This window comes from Chiloscyllium punctatum, chromosome 38 (genome assembly GCF_047496795.1).
Source record: "Chiloscyllium punctatum isolate Juve2018m chromosome 38, sChiPun1.3, whole genome shotgun sequence".
Lineage (NCBI taxonomy): Eukaryota > Metazoa > Chordata > Chondrichthyes > Orectolobiformes > Hemiscylliidae > Chiloscyllium > Chiloscyllium punctatum.
In genome coordinates this window covers 24,417,736-24,441,880 of record NC_092776.1, presented here as the reverse complement: position 1 = coordinate 24,441,880, position 24,145 = coordinate 24,417,736, and the positions used below count along the sequence as shown (strand labels likewise).

The window sequence follows — 24,145 nt, the reverse complement described above, 5'->3', positions numbered from 1 at the left end:
AATTTTAAAATCTAGTAGCTATCTTACTCCAGGTAATTTTCACTGTGGCAACACTGCACTAATACTGGAAGGAGTGAATGTGGAAAATAGTGGATGGAATGTCAACAAAGTGAGCTGCTTTGTCCCAGATGGTGTCAAGCCTCCTGGGTGTTGCTGGCAATGGAGTGTACTTCATCACATTCCTGACTTGTTTTGTCAATGGTGGAGAAAGACTGGGGAGCCAGGTCAGATAGACACTGCAGAATTCTCAACTGCTGACCTGCTTCAGCAGCCAATGTATTTGACAGGCAAAGATTATATTTTTGGTCAATACTACAGCTTTAAATCTCAGTAATGCTCTAGCATATGTGGAGATGGTTAGATTCTCTTGTTGGAGATGAGCATTGCCAGGCGCTCATGTGGTGCGAATGTTACAAGCCACGTATCAGGCTGGATGTTGTCCATGTTTTGTTTTAGGTGGGTTACAAACTGTGTTTAAATACAGTTATACTTGGAAGCATAGCACCTACACTTACTTATAGCAGATGTTGTGGAACAAAATTTGCTGTTTCCTTCACTATCACTAACTGAGAATCCTGCACTCACTCCCTATCAGAACTGTGGTTGTACCTGTACCACATGGACCACAGTAGTTCGAGAAGGCAGCTTACCACCACCTTCTGGTGGGCAATTAGCAATGGGCAGAAGTGTGCTAGCCTAGCCAGTGATGCCCATGTCCCATTTGTGAATTTTTAAAAGTGTGATAGACTAAGCATGAGTGAACCACATTTTTAGTAAGGATCCTATTTCAAAATTCTTATTGAGAGTGAGTCTAACTTGCGTATAGAATGGGATCATACTGAGAGATCACACCCATATCTGTGAAGTTGCAAATAATGCTAAACACAGTCCAGTGATCATCCCAACCTCTGCCCTCATAACAAAAGGGAAGGTCAATGCTAAAACAGCTCAAAGATCAGCATTTCATCCACTAGCCTAAACATTTCTCTGTTCAGCCACCAATGCACTACAGCTGCAATGCATTCCGTCCACAGGGTGTACTGCCACAGTTCACACATACCTTTTTCCCAATCGAGCATGGTGACTACACTCACCATGAAAAACAAAAACAGGGTCTGCAAGAAAACACCATCACTGTTCAATGTCTCTCTGTCAAAACTGTCCTCGTAAGGAAGTGTGTCATTGCCCCAATATTTGTTGGGTCAGCAGCTTGAAACTCCTGTTTAACAGTATAATAAAGGGACTGACAGCAAGGTACAGAGAAATTTAAGAAGAAAATTCATTACTATTGTTTTCAGGGAGACTGGGCATTTGTAATAAATACCAGCTTTGGCAGTATGCTGAGAATGATTTTATATAAAGAAAAAACCCATACAGAAACAGCTGAATGGTTGCAGCTGCATTGCTTAGTTGTGTCTCATGACAATAATCAGATAATCCTCAACTCTATTTTCCTGCCTTATCCCCATAGCTCTTGATTGTCTCACTGGATTTAAAAACCTGTCTCAGACTTGAATATATTGAATGATGAAGCCTCTACAGCCCTCTTCAGTAAAGAAATTCACAGATTCAGTACTCTCAGAGAAAACTCCTAATTTTGTCTTCGATATGTAACTCCGTGCTCAGATTATGCCCTCTGATTCTAGAGGGCCTCCCAAAAGCAGGAACAATCTTTTCACATTTACCCTGTCAAACCCTCAAATGGAATGTTGATTGAGGTTCGTTGCTCATCCCTATTGTAATTGCCTTTGAATTGAGTGAGTGACTTGCTGAGCCATTCAAGAGAATGGGAGGTAATCTGACATCACTAAAGAAGATTTCTTGCCATTGTTTCATTGTAATTTGAGAGGGAACTGGAGTCCAAATTATCTTCCTTTTTTTTGGATGACTACATTTCAAAAATATTCATTACTTTGGAAAGTCATTATTTCTCAATATTCTCTTTCTTTCTCACTTTGCAATTCTCGCACCTGCTTGACAAATATCAAATATCAAAAGTTAAGATTTCCATTGAAGGCAGTCACAGCAAAACAAAAAAAAAGGATATTGCAAAACAATTTCCAATAAAATACTTTTAAAGATAACTATGATAAGACCTTTTACATTCGATACAGTTGAAGCTTTCTGTTCACTCAAAGCCTGGACTGAATATTTAATCCAATGTTTCATTACCAGGAGAGCATTAGTGAGCGCTGCAGTGACATCAACAGCATGGATTCAATTCCCATACTGGTTGAGGTTACCACAAAGGTCTCTCCTTTTCAACTTCTTCACTTGCTGAAGGGGTGGAGAGTCTCAGATCAAACCATTACCCAGTCATATGTCTCTCAGTCAGATTATGGTAATTTTACTTTTCACTCTAGTAAGAGTTTTAAAATGCACTGCCCAATCAAAGCAGGAGTTTTCAGACTGAAATTTTCTGAATACTTGTTTATATGACTGTATTTCCATTTAGTAACAGGTAAATTCATTACCAGCCCCACAGCTTTAAAGTTGCCATTACAGATTCACTTGATTCTAAAGTAGCTGCACAATCATCAGTTCGAACAAATTAGTGTCTACACAGAGTTCATCTCTTACTAGATAGATAGCAAAGTTACAATGACTTCTCATCTTGCTTGGGAGGAATCTGAGAGATGGTCTTATAAAAATATGTTCAGAGAGTAAACAACAAGAATAGGCCCGTGTAAAAGAAGGGCTTATGCCCGAAACGTTGATTCTCCTGCTCCTTGGATGCTGCCTGGCCTGCTGTGTTTTTCCAGCACCACACTTTTCAACTCTGGTCTCCAGCATCTGCAGTCCTCACTTTCTCCTCCATGTAAAAGAGAGACAAGGAACATGGATTCAAATTAATAAATGGTAAACTCAGTCTTGATACCAAAGTTTCTTCACAAAGAATAATAAATAAATACAATAGATTCCCAGATCTAGACAGAGCCAAAATTCCAAATCATTTAAAAACTAGTTGGGTGCTATAATGGACATGTGAACTATAAGATTGACATGCTTCATCAGTAAATCCCTAACAACATTAAAACCACTTATAAAATTGTGTTAAAGATAGTTATATTTAGAGGCACAGCATCTACACATCTTGTGTAGCATAGACATGGACACAGACACAGTAGAACAAGATTTTTGGTTCCTTTGGTGTCATTAGTTCAAAATCCTACACTCACTACTTGACAGCACAATTGGTGTACTTGTTGCACACAGACAAGAGCAGCTGACCATCACCTTCTCCAGGTGAATTAAGGATAGGCAAATAGATGCTGGCCTAATCAGTGACACCTGAACTTTTTTTAAAAAAATATGGTTTATATTAATTATGAATAAAAAACCATATTTTCAGTAAGGTCTATTTTAAAATGCTTACACAGATGAAATCTTACTTGCAAATAAAATTGGGCCATTGTGGAAAGTTAACTTTTAAAAGTTCTGCTCCCCAGCACTTGGAAGTCCCGTTCCACATGGCTCACAATATTTCTCACCCTCCAGTACTGACCTGTCTATACACTACATAGAGCGTAGCTATGTAATAGAGCTGTTCAACAGCATAATCCTAGATGCCATTAGGGATGTGCAATATATACTAGTCTTGTTCACACCACCTCAAACCCAATTAAGATGAAAGAACAACTCCACCCATAGACCTTTCGTCTGCTCCCATGACAAATTAACAACTCTTGTTATTAGGTCGTTGGCTAATAAGGAAGCTTGCCAGAGGCTAATCGGTCTAATTTTACCCAATGGTATCGATCATAGTTTAACGTATGTATGTATTTGGAGCGATGTTGTGTAAACGGATGTAGAGGCGGTGCTAGACTGTATTCGCGTAAACTGCATGTCACTGTTTCCCGTATTGCATTTGGTGAAACTCAGTTCCCTGATAAAGTAGCATGGCGTGGAAAACCTGTTTCCTTGTAATTGTTGTATTCTGTCTCTTCATAGATGGTACGTATTTAAATGTAAATTGAACGTTCAAGACTGTTGGGTTGGTACATGATTTAGCCCCTCTGCAGTATTTAAAATGAAAGTAGGTGTACAGATCCCAAATACTGCAAAAGTGTTCATGCCAATAGCCGGGTGAGTGTGTCCTAAAGGAAAATGTGTGTTCTCCAAAGCTATAGGAAATCGGTACTTTTTGCCCAATTGTCGGAATTAGGAAGTTGGGTTTACGCCGGCCGGAACCAGCCGTTTTCTGTCATTAACATACCAAAAAAATTTTTGAATAGTGAGTGGGTGAAATTATTAACCTGCTCTGTGAATAATGAACTTGTTAACTGGGTCAAACATGATTTGGAGATGCCGGTGTTGGTCTGAGGTGTACAAATTTTAAAATCACACAACACCAGGTTATAGTCCAACAGGTTTAATTAGAAGCACACTAGCTTTCGGAGCGGTCAAACATAATGCAGATCCGACCTTTGCCTTGGTCATGTGAGAGGTCAGTCAGCGCGGTCAGGTACTAGCTCAGATACTGAAACATTCCTGTTTATTTCACTTGCGATTTATTATCTCTTTAATTTGGAGGGAAAGACGTCATGGGTTTTTAATTTGTGTATTTGTATCCAGAAACTCTTGTTATAACTCATCAAATATTCTAAAAGATTGATGAGTACAATGTTTCCCCTATCACAGTCTTACGATCGATTCACTGACTCCGCCTCTAAATTATAAACCACCTTATTCTTTCCGAAATACACTACAGCTGTGCCCTTCAAGTAAACACCCAGATTCTCGAGTGTTATGGAACATTACCGTTTTTATTTCATATTTATAGAGTCATAGAGATGTACAGCCCGGAAACAGACCCTTTGCTCCAACTCATCCATGCTGACCAGATATCCCACCTAATCGAGTCCCATTTGTCAGCACTTGGCCCATATCCGTCTAAATCCTTCCTTTTCATATACCCATCCAGATGCCTTTTAAATGCTGTAATTGTACCAGCCTCCATCACTTCCTCTGGCAGCTCATTCCATACACGGACCATCCTCTGCGTGAAAAAGTTACCTCTTATACCTTTGCCCTCTCGCCCTAAATCTATGGCCTCGAGTTCTGAACTCCCTCACCACAGGGAAAACACTTTGTCTATTTATCCTATCCATGTCCTTCATGATTTTATAAACCTCTAAGTTCACCCCTCAGCTTCTGAAACTCTAGGAAAACTGCCCCAGCCTATTCAGCCTCTCCTTATAGCTCAAATCCTCCAATACTGGCAACATCTTTGTAAATCTTTTCTGAACCCTTTCAAGTTTCGCAACATCCTTTGGATAGGAAGGAGACCAGAATCTTTTACCTACTTTAATTTTTTTCGAGCCCTGTTGCTGATTCATGATTAATTTCTCCCAGACTTCAGGCGTGCTATCATCCTTTTCTACTATAAGTGCTCAGGCAAAGTAATTATTCAATATGAGAGGGGAAAGATATAAAAGAGACCTTGGGGCAACTTTTTCACGCAGAGGGTGGTACATGTATGGAATGGGCTGCCAGAGGAAGTGGTGGAGGCTGGTACAATTGCAACATTTAAAAGGCATCTGGATGGGTATATAAATAGGAAGGGTTTGGAGGGATATGGGCTGGGTGCTGGCAGGTGGGACTAGATTGGGTTGGTCGGCATGGACGGGTTGGACTGAAGGGTCTGTTGCCATGCTATACATCTCTAGGACTGCAATCATTGGCAATATCCCCACTTTCAGTCTTTAGTGGATGAACATTGCTCCTGATTACCTACTTTCCCTTGTATAACTATAAAATTTCTAATTGATTTTGGTGTCTCTGGCAAATTTCCTTTCATAATCCCTTTTAGTTACTCTTGGAAACTGCTTTGTGGCCCTTTGTTGGTCTTTGTATCTCTTTTTTTATTCAGCAGGATCAGTGCTGGCTTTTATATTTTTGTAAGCCCTCTCTGTCAGTTTGATGCTGTCCCGTATTGGTTTCGTTGTTTGTTTTTGGGAAGTGGAGCTTTTCCCTCTTGGAGTTACCGTGGAGATTATTTGGTTGACCCAAACTCTGGTAGATCTCCCAGCTATATTTTTTTTAAAAACTCTCAATCACGGCCAGTGTATCTGACCAGGGACAGGATATGCCTCCAGTCACACATACTCCACTGTTTGTTAATCAAACTATCCCCAAAGTTCAAACATTTATAATTGTCACATCTATAACAGTGTAGTAAATCCCAACAATTCTGAACTACTAGACCTGGCTTCTAGTCTCAACCCATTCCCATTAACTCACCATGTTCGTGGTCCCTTAGTAACAGAGTGCTGAGTGGAGCCATTAACGTAGACGAAATAAAAACCAAAAGAAGTGCAGGTGCTGGAAATTCAAAACAAAAACAAATGGTTGGAAAATCTCAGCAGCTTTGGCAGCATCTGCAGAGAGAAATCAGAGTTAACGTTTCGGGTCTAGTGACCACCCTTCAGATCTGAAGAAGGGTCACTGGACCCAAAACCAAATCTCTGTTTTTTTTAATGTAATTAACCTCATACTGTGCAAGTTCTGGGAGTGTTTGATAGGGTCAGTGTAAAGGGAGCTTTACTCTGTATCTAACCCCATTCTGTCCCTGTCCTGGGAGTGCTTGATGAGGGACAGTATAGAAGGAGCTTATTGTGGATTTTTGTTCTGCCTGAATCATCCTCACTTGAGACCTGAACAGAAACAATAGAGGACAATACCACTTCAGGGAACCATTTTTACAATGGTTAGAAATTAATCTCATCTGATTAAAATATATTTAAATGACATGGCCCTGACCTGAAGACTGCTTCTGTTTATTAAACTTGCCTAAATCCTGACTTGGGGAGGCTAGACAAAGTTTATGCCATAAACTTACACTTGCCTTAAATTTGAGGTAATTTGAAAATGGGAGATCAATTTAATGCCATTTTTGAAATTAAAATGGCAGCTTCATTAACTATACCTCATGAAAAACAAAACCTAATCAGGGAAGATTTTCCATTTTTACTATGGTTTATAGAAGTAAGTGCATTGCTTTTTATTTAATGATAGTGAGAACTGCAGCTGAAGTGAAAGGGTGGGTTAGTAAGTTTGCCAATGACACAAAGTTTGGTGGAGTTATGGATAGTGTGGAGGGCTGTTGTACGTTATAACGGGACATTGACAGGATGCAGAACTGGTCTGATAAGTGGCAGATGGAGTTCAACTTGGAAAGTGAGAAGTGATTCAATTTGGAAGGTCAAATTTGAATGCAGATTACAGGGTTAAAGGCAGGATTCTTGGCAGTGAGGAGGAACAGAGGGATCTTGGGGTTCACTTCCATAGATCCCTCAAAGATGCCACCCACGTTGATAGGGCTGTTAAGATGTTTGGTGTGTTGACTTTCATTAGTTGGGGGGATTCGGTTAAAGAGTTGCGAGGTTATGCTGCAGCTCTGTAGACCACACTTGGAAAATTGTGTTCAGTTCTGGTCGCCACATTATAGGTACGATGTGGAAGCTGTAGAGAGGGTGAAGAGGAAATTTACCAGGAGACTGCCTGCACTGAAGGGCATGTCTTATGAAGAAAGGTTGATGGAGCTAGGGCTTTTCTCATTGGAGTGAAGAAGGATGAGAGGTGACTTGATAGAGGTGTACAAGATGATGCAAGGAATAGATAGTGGATAGCCCAGAGACTTTTTCTCAGGGTGGAACTGTCCGTCACGAGGGGGCATAATTTTCAGGTGATTGGAGGAATGTTTAGGGAAGATGTCAGAGGTAAGTTGTTTACACAGTGGCTTGGTGCATGAAATGCATTGGTATTAGAGTCAGATATATTAGGGATATCTAAGTGACTCTTGGATAGACATGGATGATAGTACAATAAAGGGTATGTAGGTTAATCTGATCTTAGTGGGATAAAAGTCGCACAACATTGAAGGCTGAAGGGCCTGTACTGTGTTGTACTCAGAGTCAAAGAATCCCTACAGTGTGGAAACAGGCCCAACAAGTCCATACTGACACTCTGAAGAATAACCCACCTAGATCCATTTTCCTACCCTGTTATCCTATATTTACCCCTAACCGATGCACCTAACCTACACGTCCCTGAACACTATGGACAATTTAGCATGGTCAATTCACCTAATCTACATATCTTTAGATTGTGGGAGGAAACCAGAGCACCCAGAGGAAATCCACGCAGACACTGGGAGCATGTGCGAATTCTACACAGACAAGTCATGCAAGGCTGGAATTGAACCCAGGTTCCTGGTGCTGAGGAGCAGCAGTGCCTCGCAATTATCAGGACTGGGTTAAGCCTGAAACATCGACTCTCTTGCTCTTCAGATGCTGCCCGACCTGCTGTGCTTTTTCCAGCATCATGCTTTGTCTGCCCATCCCTTTTTTATTTTGCCAATCTTTAAGAATTTCTGATTTAATGTTGAAAGGAGAAGAACTTGGCCTTTACTTATCAAATTCTCATATCGCTAGCAAGATTCTTAATATGTTGAAACAGAAAAAGTGCTGGAGAGACTCAGCAGGTCTGGCAGCAGAAGGGGAAAGAAAGCAGAATTAATGTTTCAGGTTAACTCTGTTTTGTCTCCATAGACACTGCATGACCTGCTGAATCTCTCCAGCAATATTTTTGGGGTTTTTTTCCCGAGATTTCCAGCATCACCAATTCTTTAATTTCAGTTCTTAATGTGCTGAGAATAAGAGGGCTGCAGTAATTGTAATGTGATCGCTGCTCCTTCTGTTATTATTTAATTGACATGGAAACAGGCAGCCAAATCAAATCCGCCTTTCCCTACCTCTGTATTTGCAACACAATAAAATTTAAACTGTCAACATTGAACCCCAATGGTTCCTAACCAGACTTTTTGACTAACCAATTTTTGATTGTGAAAAATCAATTCTAGATACTGATTCGCAGCTTAAACAAAAGATATAGCAATGTATTAGCAATACACTAAACAGCACAGTGAAGTTAAACAGGTCATCAAATTGATGTCTGTTTAAACACAGCCTTTGTTTTCAATCCCATTCACACAAAAGCCCGACAAACAGTTAAGAAATACGTAAAAGATTACTTAAATGGATTTCATGATGTGTTGTTCTACAGGCATAGATGCATATTTCTTGGTTAATTTTCTAAAGGGACACGTTTTCCATTCACTCTGAAGAAGCTGAATTTCTATTCTCTAAATTTGCACTATGATTAGATTAAATTAGATTCCCTACAGTGTGGAAACAGGCCCTTCAGCCCAACTAGTCCACACTGACCCTCTGAAGAGTAACCCACCCAGACCCAATTCCCATATTTACTCCTGACTAGTGCACCTAACTCTATGGACAATTTTAGCATTGCCAATTCACCTAACCTGCACATCTTTGGATTGTAGCTGATGAGACATCAGGCAGGGAGCTTTAAAAGCTTCCTGCTGTAGTATCAACAGCCAAACTCCCCTCTCAATACAGTCCAAAACCAAATTCAAACTCTGATAAGTTCCTGACAAATTGGCAGTCTTCACACAATGTTCCAGTTACCATTCAGCATTTAACATCTACTTGAGTGTAAGGTATTTTCTGGTCTTGCTGGAACCAGTTTCCAGGTACTGACCTAGTTTATGGTCAAACATCTACTGTCTGGTTAAATAAACTGTTCTTTGGTGTCAAGGAAATCTTTTGATTAAGAATCAACCGGCAATTAGCTTCCAGGCCTGTCCCCTCAAACTACAACATGTTAGTGTTCTCTTCCTTATTTATTAACACAAACTGCTGCTCACCGATCAATTGTCATTTACAGCTCATTGTTCAAAGCACTGAGCCACAAGGATAAAATAAAAATGAAAAAGCAGTATCAGTTTAATAGTGTGGATAGTTAGACTAAATTTATGACCTGACACTTCCAATTTGGACCTTCTTTAGTCGGGAGGGAAAAGTCTAAACATATTGCTGGCTAGTACACTAAACCGCATCAGAAAGTTTTAGGCATAACTCAAGCTTGGCCCACTTACCTTGGGCCAAGTCCCATATGGAGAATTGCTCCTCTCCATGAAGGATTTTGTGATTTCCTAAGCTTGTGCAACACAGTATTCAATGCAAATTTGTATTGCCATTAAGGGAAATGATTTACTTTGCACTTAATTTACTCCCATCAAGCAATGAATCTTTGAATTTTTAACAGGCCAGGCTCAGCAAATTTCATCACTGAAGATGCTGACCGGGGCAAACAATGACGCTGACAGAGGGAAGACACAACCCGGGGTAAACAGTGACGCTGACAGAGGGAAGACACCTCCCGGGGTAAACAATGACACCGTCAATGGAGGGAAGACACCGCCTGAGGTAAACAGCGGCACCGTCGACGGAGGGAAGACACCGCCCGGGATAAACAGCGACACCGACAGAGGGAAGACACCACCCGGGGTAAACAGCGACACCGACAGCGGGAAGACACTGCCCGGGGTAAACAGTGATACCGTCGACGGAGGGAAGACGCCGCCCGGGGTAAACAGCGACACCGTCGACGGAGGGAAGACACCGCACGGGGTAAACAGCGACATAGAGAGCGGGAAGACACCGCCCAGGGTAAACAGCGACACCGTCGACGGAGGGAAGACACCGCCCGGGGTAAACAGCGACACCGTCGACGGAGGGAAGACACCGCCCAGGGTAAACCGTGACACCGACAGCGGGAAGACACCGCCCAGGGTAAACAGTGACACCGTCGACGGAGGGAAGACACCGCACGGGGTAAACAGTGACACCGTCGACGGAGGGAAGACACCGCCCGGGGTAAACAGTGACACCGTCGACGGAGGGAAGACACCGCCCGGGGTAAACAGCGACACCGTCGACGGAGGGAAGACACCGCCCGGGGTAAACAGCGACACCGTCGACGGAGGGAAGACGCAGCCCAGGGTAAACAGCGACACCGACAGCGGGAAGACACCGCCCAGGGTAAACAGTGACACCGTCGACGGAGGGAAGACGCAGCCCAGGGTAAACAGTGACACCGTCGACGGAGGGAAGACGCAGCCCAGGGTAAACAGCGACACAGACAGCGGGAAGACACCGCCCAGGGTAAACAGTGACACTGTCGACGGAGGGAAGACGCCGCCCGGGGTAAACAGCGACACCGTCGACGGAGGGAAGACGCAGCCCAGGGTAAACAGCGACACCGACAGCGGGAAGACACCGCCCAGGGTAAACAGCGACACCGTCGACGGAGGGAAGACACCGCCCGGGGTAAACAGCGACACCGTCGACGGAGGGAAGACACCGCCCAGGGTAAACAGTGACACCGTCGACGGAGGGAAGACACCGCCCGGGGTAAACAGCGACACCGGCGATGGAGGGAAGACACCGCCCAGGGTAAACAGCGACACCGACAGCGGGAAGACACCGCCCAGGGTAAACAGTGACACCGTCAATGGAGGGAAGACACCGCCCGGGGTAAACAGCGACACCGTCGACGGAGGGAAGACACCGCCCGGGGTAAACAGCGACACCGTCGACGGAGGGAAGACACCGCACTGGGTAAGCAGCGACACCGACAGCGGGAAGACACCGCCCAGGGTAAACAGCGACACCGTCGACGGAGGGAAGACACCGCCTGGGGTAAACAGCGACACAGACAGCGGGAAGACACCGCACGGGGTAAACGGTGACACCGTCGACGGAGGGAAGACGCAGCCCAGGGTAAACAGTGACACCGTCGACGGAGGGAAGACGCAGCCCAGGGTAAACAGCGACACAGACAGCGGGAAGACACCGTCCAGGGTAAACAGCGACACTGTCGACGGAGGGAAGACACCGCCCAGGGTAAACAGCGACACTGTCGACGGAGGGAAGACGCAGCCCGGGGTAAACAGTGACACCGTCGACGGAGGGAAGACACCACCCAGGGTAAACAGCGACACCGTCGACGGAGGGAAGATGCCGCACGGGGTAAACAGCGACACCGTCGACGGAGGGAAGACGCCGCCCGGGGTAAACAGCGACACCGTCGACGGAGGGAAGACGCAGCCCAGGGTAAACAGCGACACCGACAGCGGGAAGACACCGCCCAGGGTAAACAGTGACACTGTCGACGGAGGGAAGACACCGTCCGGGGTAAACAGTGACACCGTCGACGGAGGGAAGACGCAGCCCAGGGTAAACAGTGACACCGTCGACGGAGGGAAGACACCGCCCAGGGTAAACAGCGACACCGTCGACGGAGGGAAGACGCAGCCCGGGGTAAACAGCGACACCGTCGACGGAGGGAAGACGCAGCCCGGGGTAAACAGCGACACCGTCGACGGAGGGAAGACGCAGCCCGGGATAAACAGCGACACCGTCGACGGAGGGAAGACACCGCCCGGGGTAAACAGCGACACCGTCGACGGAGGGAAGACACCGCCCGGGGTAAACAGCGACACCGTCGACGGAGGGAAGACACCGCACTGGGTAAGCAGCGACACCGACAGCGGGAAGACACCGCCCAGGGTAAACAGCGACACCGTCGACGGAGGGAAGACACCGCCTGGGGTAAACAGCGACACAGACAGCGGGAAGACACCGCACGGGGTAAACGGTGACACCGTCGACGGAGGGAAGACGCAGCCCAGGGTAAACAGTGACACCGTCGACGGAGGGAAGACGCAGCCCAGGGTAAACAGCGACACAGACAGCGGGAAGACACCGTCCAGGGTAAACAGCGACACTGTCGACGGAGGGAAGACACCGCCCAGGGTAAACAGCGACACTGTCGACGGAGGGAAGACGCAGCCCGGGGTAAACAGTGACACCGTCGACGGAGGGAAGACACCACCCAGGGTAAACAGCGACACCGTCGACGGAGGGAAGATGCCGCACGGGGTAAACAGCGACACCGTCGACGGAGGGAAGACGCCGCCCGGGGTAAACAGCGACACCGTCGACGGAGGGAAGACGCAGCCCAGGGTAAACAGCGACACCGACAGCGGGAAGACACCGCCCAGGGTAAACAGTGACACTGTCGACGGAGGGAAGACACCGTCCGGGGTAAACAGTGACACCGTCGACGGAGGGAAGACGCAGCCCAGGGTAAACAGTGACACCGTCGACGGAGGGAAGACACCGCCCAGGGTAAACAGCGACACTGTCGACGGAGGGAAGACGCAGCCCGGGGTAAACAGCGACACCGTCGACGGAGGGAAGACGCAGCCCGGGGTAAACAGCGACACCGTCGACGGAGGGAAGACGCAGCCCGGGATAAACAGCGACACCGTCGACGGAGGGAAGACACCACCCAGGGTAAACAGCGACACCGTCGACGGAGGGAAGATGCCGCACGGGGTAAACAGCGACACCGTCGACGGAGGGAAGACGCCGCCCGGGGTAAACAGCGACACCGTCGACGGAGGGAAGACGCAGCCCAGGGTAAACAGCGACACCGACAGCGGGAAGACACCGCCCAGGGTAAACAGTGACACTGTCGACGGAGGGAAGACACCGTCCGGGGTAAACAGCGACACCGTCGACGGAGGGAAGACGCAGCCCAGGGTAAACAGCGACACCGACAGCGGGAAGACACCGCCCGGGGTAAACAGCGACACCGTCGACGGAGGGAAGACACCGCCTGGGGTAAACAGCGACACAGACAGCGGGAAGACACCGCACGGGGTAAACAGTGACACCGTCGACGGAGGGAAGACGCAGCCCAGGGTAAACAGTGACACCGTCGACGGAGGGAAGACGCAGCCCAGGGTAAACAGCGACACAGACAGCGGGAAGACACCGCCCAGGGTAAACAGCGACACCGTCGACGGAGGGAAGACACCGTCCGGGGTAAACAGCGACACCGTCGACGGAGGGAAGACGCAGCCCGGGGTAAACTGCGACACCGTCGACGGAGGGAAGACGCAGCCCGGGGTAAACAGCGACACCGTCGACGGAGGGAAGACGCCGCCCAGGGTAAACAGCGACACCGTCGACGGAGGGAAGTCGCCGCCCAGGGTAAACAGCGACACCGTCGACGGAGGGAAGACACCACCCAGGGTAAACAGCGACACCGTCGACGGAGGGAAGTCGCCGCCCAGGGTAAACAGCGACACCGTCGACGGAGGGAAGACACCACCCAGGGTAAACAGCGACACCGTCGACGGAGGGAAGATGCCGCCCGGGGTAAACAGTGACACCGTCGACGGAGGGAAGACGCCGTCAGTCACACCAACTGAGGCGAGCAGTCACTTTGTAATTTACCTGATAAGTGGCTCTTTGTTTGTAGCAGTAATGTATATTCTTTACCACAACAAAAGCAAGGTAAGCTTGGCTTTTTATTTATTGTGGCTGTAAAAATTTAATTTTCAAGATATGAAATTAGTAATTTGCATTATGTCCAGGTTTTACTGCAGATGCTCGGGCTGATAATGCTGTAGAGTGAAAGTAATAATCAGATAGCATGGAACCTGGCCAACTTGTCCATAATGACCAGATTTTACCAATTAAATTAGCCCCACTTGCCTGCATTTGACCCATTTCTTATTCATGTACTTATCCAAATGCCTTATGATTAGTAAGTGTAACTGTACCTGCATCTATCACTTCATCTGGCAGTTCATTCCACACATGAAACATCCACAGGAAAACGTTGTCCCTCAGGTCCCTTTAAAATCTTTTCTCCTCTCATCTTAAAAAAAAAATGTCTCCTGGTTTTGAAGTCCCATAGCCTAGGGAAAAGACCTTGCTATTCATATCTATACTCCTGAATTTGTAAACCTCTGTAGGATCACCTCTCAACTTGCTACACTCCAGTGAAAAGGTCCAGTCTCCCCTTGTAACTCAAATCCTTCAGTCCCAGCAACATCCTGGTAAATCTTCTCTGAGCCCTCTCCAATTTAATAATATCCTTTTTATAGCAGGGTGACCAGAACTATACACAGTACTCAAAGTGGCCTCACCAATGTCGTGTAGAACCCCAATATGTCCTAACTCCTATATTCAATGAACAATGAAGGCAAGCATGCTAACTGCTTTCTTGACCATTCTGTCCAGTTGTACCTGAGTTGCTAGATCTCTGTTTCACAACACTACCTAGAACCCCACCATAACTGTAAAAGTCCAGCCCTTGTTTGTTTTACCAAAATGAAATATCATGCATTGGCCAAAAAATTCCACATTTCAGAAAATAAAAACAGTTGGCTCCAGAACTAATGGTAGAAGCAAGAGTTTTAATGGGGCACTAAAAAAAATTTGAACAGCATCACCATTATTCTGGTGAAATGCTAATCTGAAAATAAAATTGGCAGAGGATTTTAAAATGTTGGCTTAATTGTGGAGGTGGGGAGCATATTATGGGCATCACTTGTACACCTACAAGTTTGTGTACTTTAAAAGTGGCGATCATTATTTTAATTCTGCAAAGTGTGGTGCTGGAAAAGCCGAGCCGGTCAGGCAGCATCCAAGAAGCAGGAGAATCAATGTTTCGAGCATAAGCCCTTCATCAGGAATGACTGGGTGGCCCAAGGGGGCTGAGCGATAAATGGGAGAGGGCTTGGGGCCTGGGGAAGGTAACTGAGAAGGTGACAGGAAGGTGGAGTGGATTGGTGGGAAAGAAGATGGGCAGGTAGGACAGTTTAAGAGGGCAATGCTGAGTTGGAAGGTTTGATCTGGGATAAGATTGGGGGAGGGGAAATGAGGAAACTGGTGAAATCACATTGATCCTGTGTGGTTGGAGGGTCCCAAGGCGGAAGATGAGGTGTTCTTCCTCCAGGCGCGGGTGGTAAGTGTTTGGTGGTGGAGGCGGCCCAGGAACTGCATGTCCTTGGAGTGGGAGGGGGGAGTTGAAGTGTTCAGCCACAGGCCAGTGGGGTTGTTGTGTGTTTGTGTCCCGGAGATGTTCTCTGAAGTGTTCCGCACTTAGGTGCCATGTCTCCAGTGTAGAAGAGACCACATAGAGAGCTACGGATACAGTAGATGACATGGGTGGATGTGCAGGTAAATCTCTGATTGATGTAGAAGGCTTCTTTGGGGCCTTGGATGGAGGTGAGGGGGGAGGTGTGGGTGCAGGGTTTGCAGTTCTTTCTCACTTCCTCGCAGTTGCTCTTTGACTCTGATCTCCAGCATTCGCAGTACTCACTTTCTCCCAGTTGATTATAATCTTACTGCAAAGCCTCTTCCAAGAATGCCAATCTTGGAGAAGTTCTCTTCCTCCCTCTACAAGGATCCCCTTGCTCCCCATCCACCTACGTTGTATAATTTGTTAAAATTGTGAAGAAATTCCTGAGATCAAATACTCCTGCATTCAAAGTAATTTACTCCAAACTATTATCAGATTTTCATTCTGCATCTTAGATGAATTTAGAATTATTACATTAAAAAATTGCATTAGCGCTGATAGCAGGTTCAATTAAGAACATACCTGCCATAGACTATGTGAAATAACAATGAATCAAAAAGCTCTTTATAGTATGCAACATGACCGTGATTAGTTGCTAGACCATAAAATGTTTGATCAGAAGCAGACCGTTTGATCCATCAAGTCTACTCTCATTCAGTGGGATCATGGCTAATCTGATAACCCACACCTCCATTTTCCTGCCTGAGCCAAAGCTCTTGATTCCCTACTATATTTGTGATTAATTTTGGCTTTGAATGTACTTAAGGACCCAACTTTGACATGCTTTCTGGTAAGGTAGTCCGCAGATTTGCTATCCTTTTCCTAAAAAAAAAAGTCCTCCTCTTCCTGGGTGACTTTAAATGGGTGACCCCTTTATTCTGAAATTATGCCCTCTGCTCTAGACTCTAGAAATGTCTGAGCATTTACCCTGTCAAGTTCCCTAAGAATCATTTATTTTCCAATGTGTCCAAGACCATCCTACTTAACCTTGTTCTGATAAGACAGTCCTTTACACCTGGTATTAGCCTACTGAGCATTCTCTGGACTGCCACCATTGCCACTATATCTTCCATTAATTAAGGGCCCAAAACAGTTTCCATTATTTTAGCTGTGGTCTGAGTGGTACTTTGTGTAGTTTTCATAAGATCTCCTTATTTCTATACGCCATTCTCTGAAATAGAAGTCAACATTACTTTCTATACTGAGATGCTAGCTTTTTTGCGATTCGTGCACTAGCATCCTCCAAGCCCTCTGCAACCTTTTGCCATTTCAATAATATTTAGCTCCTTTATACTCCTCCTATCAAACTTTCCTACCAATTCCGTTCACATAATTTGTCTATAACACTCTTCATCCTCACCACTTGCCTTCCTCCCTATTTGTGTCATCTGCAAACTTGGCTAAAGTACACTCACTTTTCACATCCAAGTCATTCATGCATATTGTAAGTACTTGTGGCCCAGTACTCCTCATCCTCATTGGCGGTCCCCCATAGGCTAGCATGACTCTCTTCTACTATCCTGGTGGCTGTACAGTCCAATGCGGCTTTCACAGATGTTGCCAGGCTGGGGGCAGAAAGTGGTTGTGGGAAGGGGTGGGAGGGGCTTTGGTCTGGCAGTGTGCTTCTTACACTGTTTTACCTGGCTTCCACTTTTTCGTAATGGGACGTCTCGAGGGGCTCGACACCTTCCCATATGCTGCTCCTCCACTTTGGTCTTGAGCCGGTGATTCTGAAGTGTCAGTGGGAATTCTGCACTTCCCCACTGAAGACTTGAGGATATCCCTGAAGCATTTTCCTTACGCACCTGGGGGTTTGCCTGTCATTTTGGAACTGGAAGTAGAGCAGCTGCTTGGGAAGTCTTGTGTCGGTCATGTGGACAACATACCCAGTCCATTGTAGCTGATTAAGGATGGTTAGTGTCTTGATGCTGCACGTGTTGGTGTGTCTTTTCCTGTGGGTTTGTAAGTTTAACTGCTTTTTTTGTCACTTTATATAAATGATTTGGATGTGAACATAGGAGGTATAGTTAGTAAGTTTGCAGATGACACCAAATATGGAGGTGTAGTGGACAGTGAAGAAGGTTACCTCCGAGTACAACGGGATTTTGATCAGATGGGCCAATGGGCCGAGGAGTGGTAGATGGAGTTTAATTTAGATAAATGTGAGGCACTGGAAAGGCAAATCAGGCAGGACTTATATACTTAATGATAAGGTCTTGGTGTGTTGTTGGAGTGGAGGTTCATAGCTCCTTGAAAGTGAAGTCATAGATGGATAGGATAGTGAAGAAGGAATTCGGTATGCTTTCCTTTATTGGTCAGAGCATTGAGTATAGGAGTTGGGAGGTCATGTTGCAGCTGTACAGGACATTGGTTAGGCCACTTTTGGAATACTGTGTGCAATTCTGGTCTCCTATCGGAAGGATGTTGTGAAACCTAAAAGGAGAGATTGACAAGGATGTTGCCAGGGTTGAAGGGTTTGAGCTAGAGGTAGAGGCTGAATAGGTTGGGGCTGTTTTCCCTGGAGTGTCAGAGGCTGTGAGGCATGACCTTAGAGGTTATAAAATCATGAGGACCATGGATAGAGTTTAAAAAAAAAAGGTATTTTCCCTGGGGAGGGGGAGTCCAGAACTGGAGGGTTTAGGGTGAGAGGGGGAAAAATTTAAAAGCGACTTAAGAGACAAATTTTTCACGCAGAAGGTGATGCATGTACGGAGTGAGCTGTCAGAGTAAGTGGTGGAGGCTGGTACAATTACAGCAGTTAAAAGGCAGCTGGATGCATATATGAAGAGGAAGGGATATGGGCTGGGTGCTGGCAAATAGGACTAGATTAGTTTAGGATATCTGGTTGACATGGTCGAGTTCGTCCAAAGGGTGTGTTTTTGTGCTGTACATCTCTATGACTCTATGTGCAGGCAGTCTTGGTGGTACTGCTCCAGCACCTTGAGTCCATGTCTTAGAGCCATATGAGGGCAGGATCCAACACAGCTCTGTAGACCAAGAGCTTGGTGTCAAATCTGATGTCCTTGAATATCCTTTTCCCCATATGACTGAGGGCTGCCCTAGCATACCGAGGTGATGCTGGGTCTCTTCTTCAATAGCTGCTATGGATGACAAGACACTACCAAAGTATTGGAAGTAGTCCTTGTGGTGCTTCACTCGTTACAGATTGCTATGTTGAAAATGCCCTCTTAACCTGATGCTGCCTTCTATTGTTAGACAGACCACACGCGATGCTAATCTTCAACCTCCATTACCACGGGCATTGTTTTAAATAGCCTTTGGTGGTATCTTATTAAATACCTCTTGGAAATCCAAATGTTTATATCTACTGATCTCTCTTATCTATTCTGCTTGTTACCTCTTAAAAACTGTGACAAATTTGTCAGTTATAATTTCTCCTCCATGAAATGATGCTGACTCAGATTACATTTTTTTTTCTAGAAGCTCTGCTGTAGAATCCTTTGTAATAGACTCTAATAATTTCCTAATGGCTGTTAGTTTAAAACCTGGCCTCTGATCTACTCTTAACCCTCCTTTTTCAAATATGGTTATTACATTATTAACTTCGCGATCCTCCAGAAATTCTTCTCAGAATCTTAATGATTCTTAGTAAATGGTTGTCATCTTTCATCTCTGTAGCTATTTCCTGCAATATCCTAGAATGTATCTCAGCAGGTCTCAGGGTTTTATTAACCTTTAGCCCCATTAGTTTCCCCAGTGACTTTGTTTTTTTTCTCCATAGTGATTGTTATTGTCTATTTCCTGTTGCCCCTCTTGACCCTTTAGCCACTTGTTTAATTGATTATGGAATGCTGTTAGTATTTCCTATTGGTGAAGACTGATTTGTTTAACTACTCTGCCATTTCAGAGTGTGTTATTTCTTGGGTCTCGTCCTCCAAGGGGGCCTATGTTGTGCTCCTCTCTTTATAGATTTAAAGAAACTCTTACTGTCTTCTTTTTTACTTGCTAGGTTATCCCCACAATTTATCAATTTTGATCATCTCTTGTTGGCTTTTACATCTTTCATATTCCTCTGATTTACCATTGATCTTTGCCACAATTTTTTTTTCAATTTGATATTGTTCTCACCATCCCTGATTTTACAAAATGGTCAATTTATCCCCCTTCCTAGAATCCTCCTCTTTCACAGGATATAGCTCTGATTCACGAACTCTTTTTTTTTAATCACCTATTATTCATCAACTTTTGTTTTTGCTATACTCCCTTCTCAGTTCACTCCTGCCAACTCTATCATTCCTACATGATTATCCTTATTTGCATTTATCCTAGATGTTTCGAATCCATGCTTCTCACACTCAGTGAATGCTAAATTGTTACCATTGGAAACAAGATCATAACTGGGTTTTTCAAGAATAATTTATTAAAACTACTTCATTACACATTACCATATATAAAATAGCCTGATCTCTGGTAGGGATCCACAACATATTCTAGGAACCATCCTGGATGCTGTCTATGATTTTTTTTATGCAAAGTTGCTCATTAAGTATTTAATCTCACTAGGCTTGAGTTCAGAGGGGTTTTTTTTAACCAGACTGTCAGTAAAATCACTATCAGCTATGACAATGGCTTTACGCCATTGGAATCCAAAGAGGTATAAAAATGTTGACAGGATGTAGCCAGTGTGCACCTGATGAGAGGTAAAAGTGCTCCCTTGGTCAGTTTTCAGATTTTAAAAATTACTGTCTTTAAATTGTGTACTCGGCAGGTTATTTCAATATTGGCTGAGTTTTTAAAGGAATCATGCACAGCATTTGGTTTATCTCCAGATCAGTGGATTGTGCCAGAAAAAAGGGCCCAGTAGAAGTAAACGTCCAAACGTATCTGAATATCAACGTCTTGATCAGAATTTAAGTGAAGTAATTACTAGTCTGCAAAAGAGAAACCTTGACTAAAGAAATTTTGTTCTAAAACCTCAGGTATGTGTTTTTCAAATGTTGTCTTCCATAAAGCTTTGAAGTTTTTTTTCAGCCTAATGATTAATATGTTCAATGGATGCATTGTAGTTCATTTTATTCGTTACCAGTGTTTGGGATTTTGGGACCTAATTATTTTGCATTTTTGTAGTGATGCATCTAGAAAGCTTATTGTTTGTCTGAGATTGGTTTAACATCCTGTGGGGTTTTTTTTGTCTTTAAGTTAGTTACTTGCCTTTAGGAAATAGTTTGACATCAAAGCAACATTTGATATTTGGCATCAAGGAGCCCAAACAAAATAAATGTCACTCAGAATTGAGGTGAGAGAAAGCTCCCCACTGGTTGGAGTAATACCTAGCACCAAGGAAGATGACTGGTTGAAAGTTAATCATCTCATTCTAGGACATCACTATTGGCATTCCTCTAAATAGTGTGTCCTAAGCTCAACAATCAGCTGCTTCATCAATGACCTTCCCTCCATCAGGTTGTGCAATCAACAAACTTTCTCACTTACAATATTCAGCACCATTCTTGCAACTTGGATTCTGAAGCAGTCAGAGCCCATACTGGATAATACTCAGGCAGTGATCACCCCACAAAGAGAATCTAAGCACTTTTTAATATTCAGTGTCATCATGATTGCCGGCTCTCTCAATATCAACATCCAGGGCTTTACCATTGTTCAGAAATGGGACTGGACCAACTTTATAAAAGCTGTAGTTGCAAGTCACATCAGAGGCTGTGAATTCTGTGGCAAGTACCTCACCTCTGTTTCCCCAAAGCCCATCCACTATCTCCAAGTCAACAATCGGGCATGTGATGGAATAATTGGCACTGACCTGATGGTTGCAGCTCCAACAAAATGAATTCAACACCATCCTGGATGAAGAAGCTGCTTTATTGGTAGCCAATTGATCACCTTCACTCATTTGCTTCACCCATGCACAGTTGCAACAGTGTGTCGTCATCTACAAGATGCAATGCAGCAACTTACCAAGGTTCCAGCTATAAGGATCAGGGCAGCAAATGCATTTAACAGCCACCTGCTGTTCTCATAGTCTCATGACATCCTTACTTCAAATTACATGACTACTCCTTTATTGTTGTGGAGTCATACTGTTGGGGTACCTTAACAGTGTGGGTGTTTCCAGTGCAGTGGTTCAAGAAGAGAGCTCACCACTTTCAAGAACAACTAATAATCAATAAATGCTAATCCATATCCCTGAACAAATTAGAAGGCATGTTTGCTTTTTCTTGACCTAGCAAAAGTATTAAAAATGCAGTTTGAATCTAATCTAATAAGAAATTTTTGTCTTGGTTTTTCTTTTGTAATTAGAAATTGTTAAACTGTCCTTTAAGTCATCTATTGTGGCAAACTGCAACAGCTGCTATGGTGGTAATAACTGAGATTAAATAAACTTTACCATTCATGGCTGTCAATGAACTAGAAGCTTTCAGTTTCTGAATTTCATCTGTCCCATGGAATTGGGGTTTGTGGATGGAAAGAGAAAATTACCTCACTGGCTGGAAAACTTTTGACTTTTCAGTAATTTCTTGTTAAAGTAATTCATTCACAAGTAACTTCATATGTGACTGCCTTCACCTGTATGCTTTGAAGTGGGATGAGACCACTTCTACTGACTGATGTGAGTAATGCTGATGTAGCCCCATACTAACATGCTTTTAGAAGTTTCACATTCTGAAGTGAGATAGCCAGGATTCTGAGGTAGATGTCTTGGAAAATGTTTATATTTAAGCAGGGTTCTGAGAGCAGTTTTTAAAAAAATCAGTTTTGAAGACAAGGATGGAATGGAGTGAAATTAATCTAATGCTTAGCTATGTCTTGTCTTCCATTAGGTTTACAACACTGCTTCAAAATACTTTGAAGTGCCTGCCTTAAAACTGAATTGTGAGGAATAAAGAAGTCAAAGCAGTTTTTTTTAAAAAATGTCATTCCATGTTGGAGATTTCAGATTTCACCTGTTCCTGCTAGTGAACTAGATGGAAGAAATGCACATTATCATAGTCCACATCTAATATCAGGAGTGCCTCTTATCCTGTACTTTCAAGCTTGATCTACTTAGTTTTGTACAAAATAATCCTGAAACAATGTCAAATTCATTGTAAAATGTTGAAATGTAATTTTGTTTGCAGAGCTGATGCATTTTGTACAAGCACTGATTCTTTCAGATGCAGTATGTTTTTAATGATTAAAGTAAGCTTGATGTATCCGAGACTACAAGAGTTTCTGTGATCTTATTTAAGTGTACGCTGGGTCCAAAGCCACAGTATAATTTAGCAATAACATCTACAAATGAAAACTGAATACTTAACTTTTGAAACATTTAGACAGCTAAAATCATATGTCCATCCTTTCTACTCACATTAGTAAAAGTTTTGACTAAGTACAATTTCAATATTCATCAGTCACTGGCAGTAAAAATATGACAGACCTGTTTTGTGTATATTCAATGAAGTCATTATCTGTTTTTGATTTTGTCATGATTTGTGCATAGTCGTTTCTTCCATAACTTGATAGTTATGTTCCTGTAATAACACTTAGTGCTGGCGATGTAATTGTGTTATAGCCAGCACACTGTTTCAGTTCGTGTTTTAGAAACAGCATTTCTTATTCATAAATCATGTTACAGCCAATCCTGTTAATAACAGATGTATAATAGCAGAACTGGCTGTATTTGCCATTTCCAGTTCTTTTCATATGACTGCATGTTGGAATGAGTGAGAGATTTGTTCAAATGAACTGGTTCTACTCCTTATCAAAACATGTCAACCAGGTTAGGCAATACCTAGTGAAGCATAATAATAATGAATCAAAATTAAATAGAAACTTAGCAAAAAGTCATTACAGGGATGATGATGCTGTGAGCTTACCAGGCCTAAACCATATGATGTTGGAGCAGAAACAGGCCATTCAGCCCATCAAGCCTGCTGTGCTGTTCAATGAAATCTGATAATCCTCAACTCTAATTTCCTGCCTCTTTCCCCATAATACTAGATTTCCTGACTAATTAAAATCTGTATATCTCAGCCTTGAATACAGTTCATGACTCAGCCTCAACATCTTTGTTAAGAAATCCACAAATTCATGACCCTCAGAAATTTCTTCTCCTCTGTCTTAAATGAGTGGCCCCTTTTTTTTGTTTCTGGATCCAGACTGTCCAATGAGGTAAAAGAACTTTTCTACATCTATCCTGTCGTGTTCCCTAAGAATCTTGTGTGTTTCAAAAGGATTGGCTCTCATTCTATTCCAGTGAGTACAGTCCCAAATTACTCAACATCCTCTCGTATGATAATCCCTCCATAGCCTTCTGTGCACTTCCTCCAATGCCAGTATACTCTGAACAGTTTTGGGCCCCTTGTCCAATGTTCCAGCTGTG

At 43.9% G+C, this 24,145-nt stretch overlaps 1 protein-coding gene across 1 annotated transcript; it reads left to right on the top strand.

The window, feature by feature from the left end:
* Positions 1–3,825: 3,825 nt before the first annotated feature.
* Positions 3,826–22,981, top strand: LOC140463450 (uncharacterized). Its single transcript, XM_072557385.1, has 4 exons — positions 3,826–3,954; positions 10,132–14,234; positions 20,601–20,750; positions 22,605–22,981. The coding sequence occupies exons 1-3, from the start codon at positions 3,900–3,902 to the stop codon at positions 20,724–20,726; spliced, it is 4,284 nt and encodes a 1,427-aa protein (XP_072413486.1). The 5' UTR covers positions 3,826–3,899; the 3' UTR covers positions 20,727–20,750; positions 22,605–22,981.
* The last annotated feature ends 1,164 nt before the right edge of the window (positions 22,982–24,145 follow it).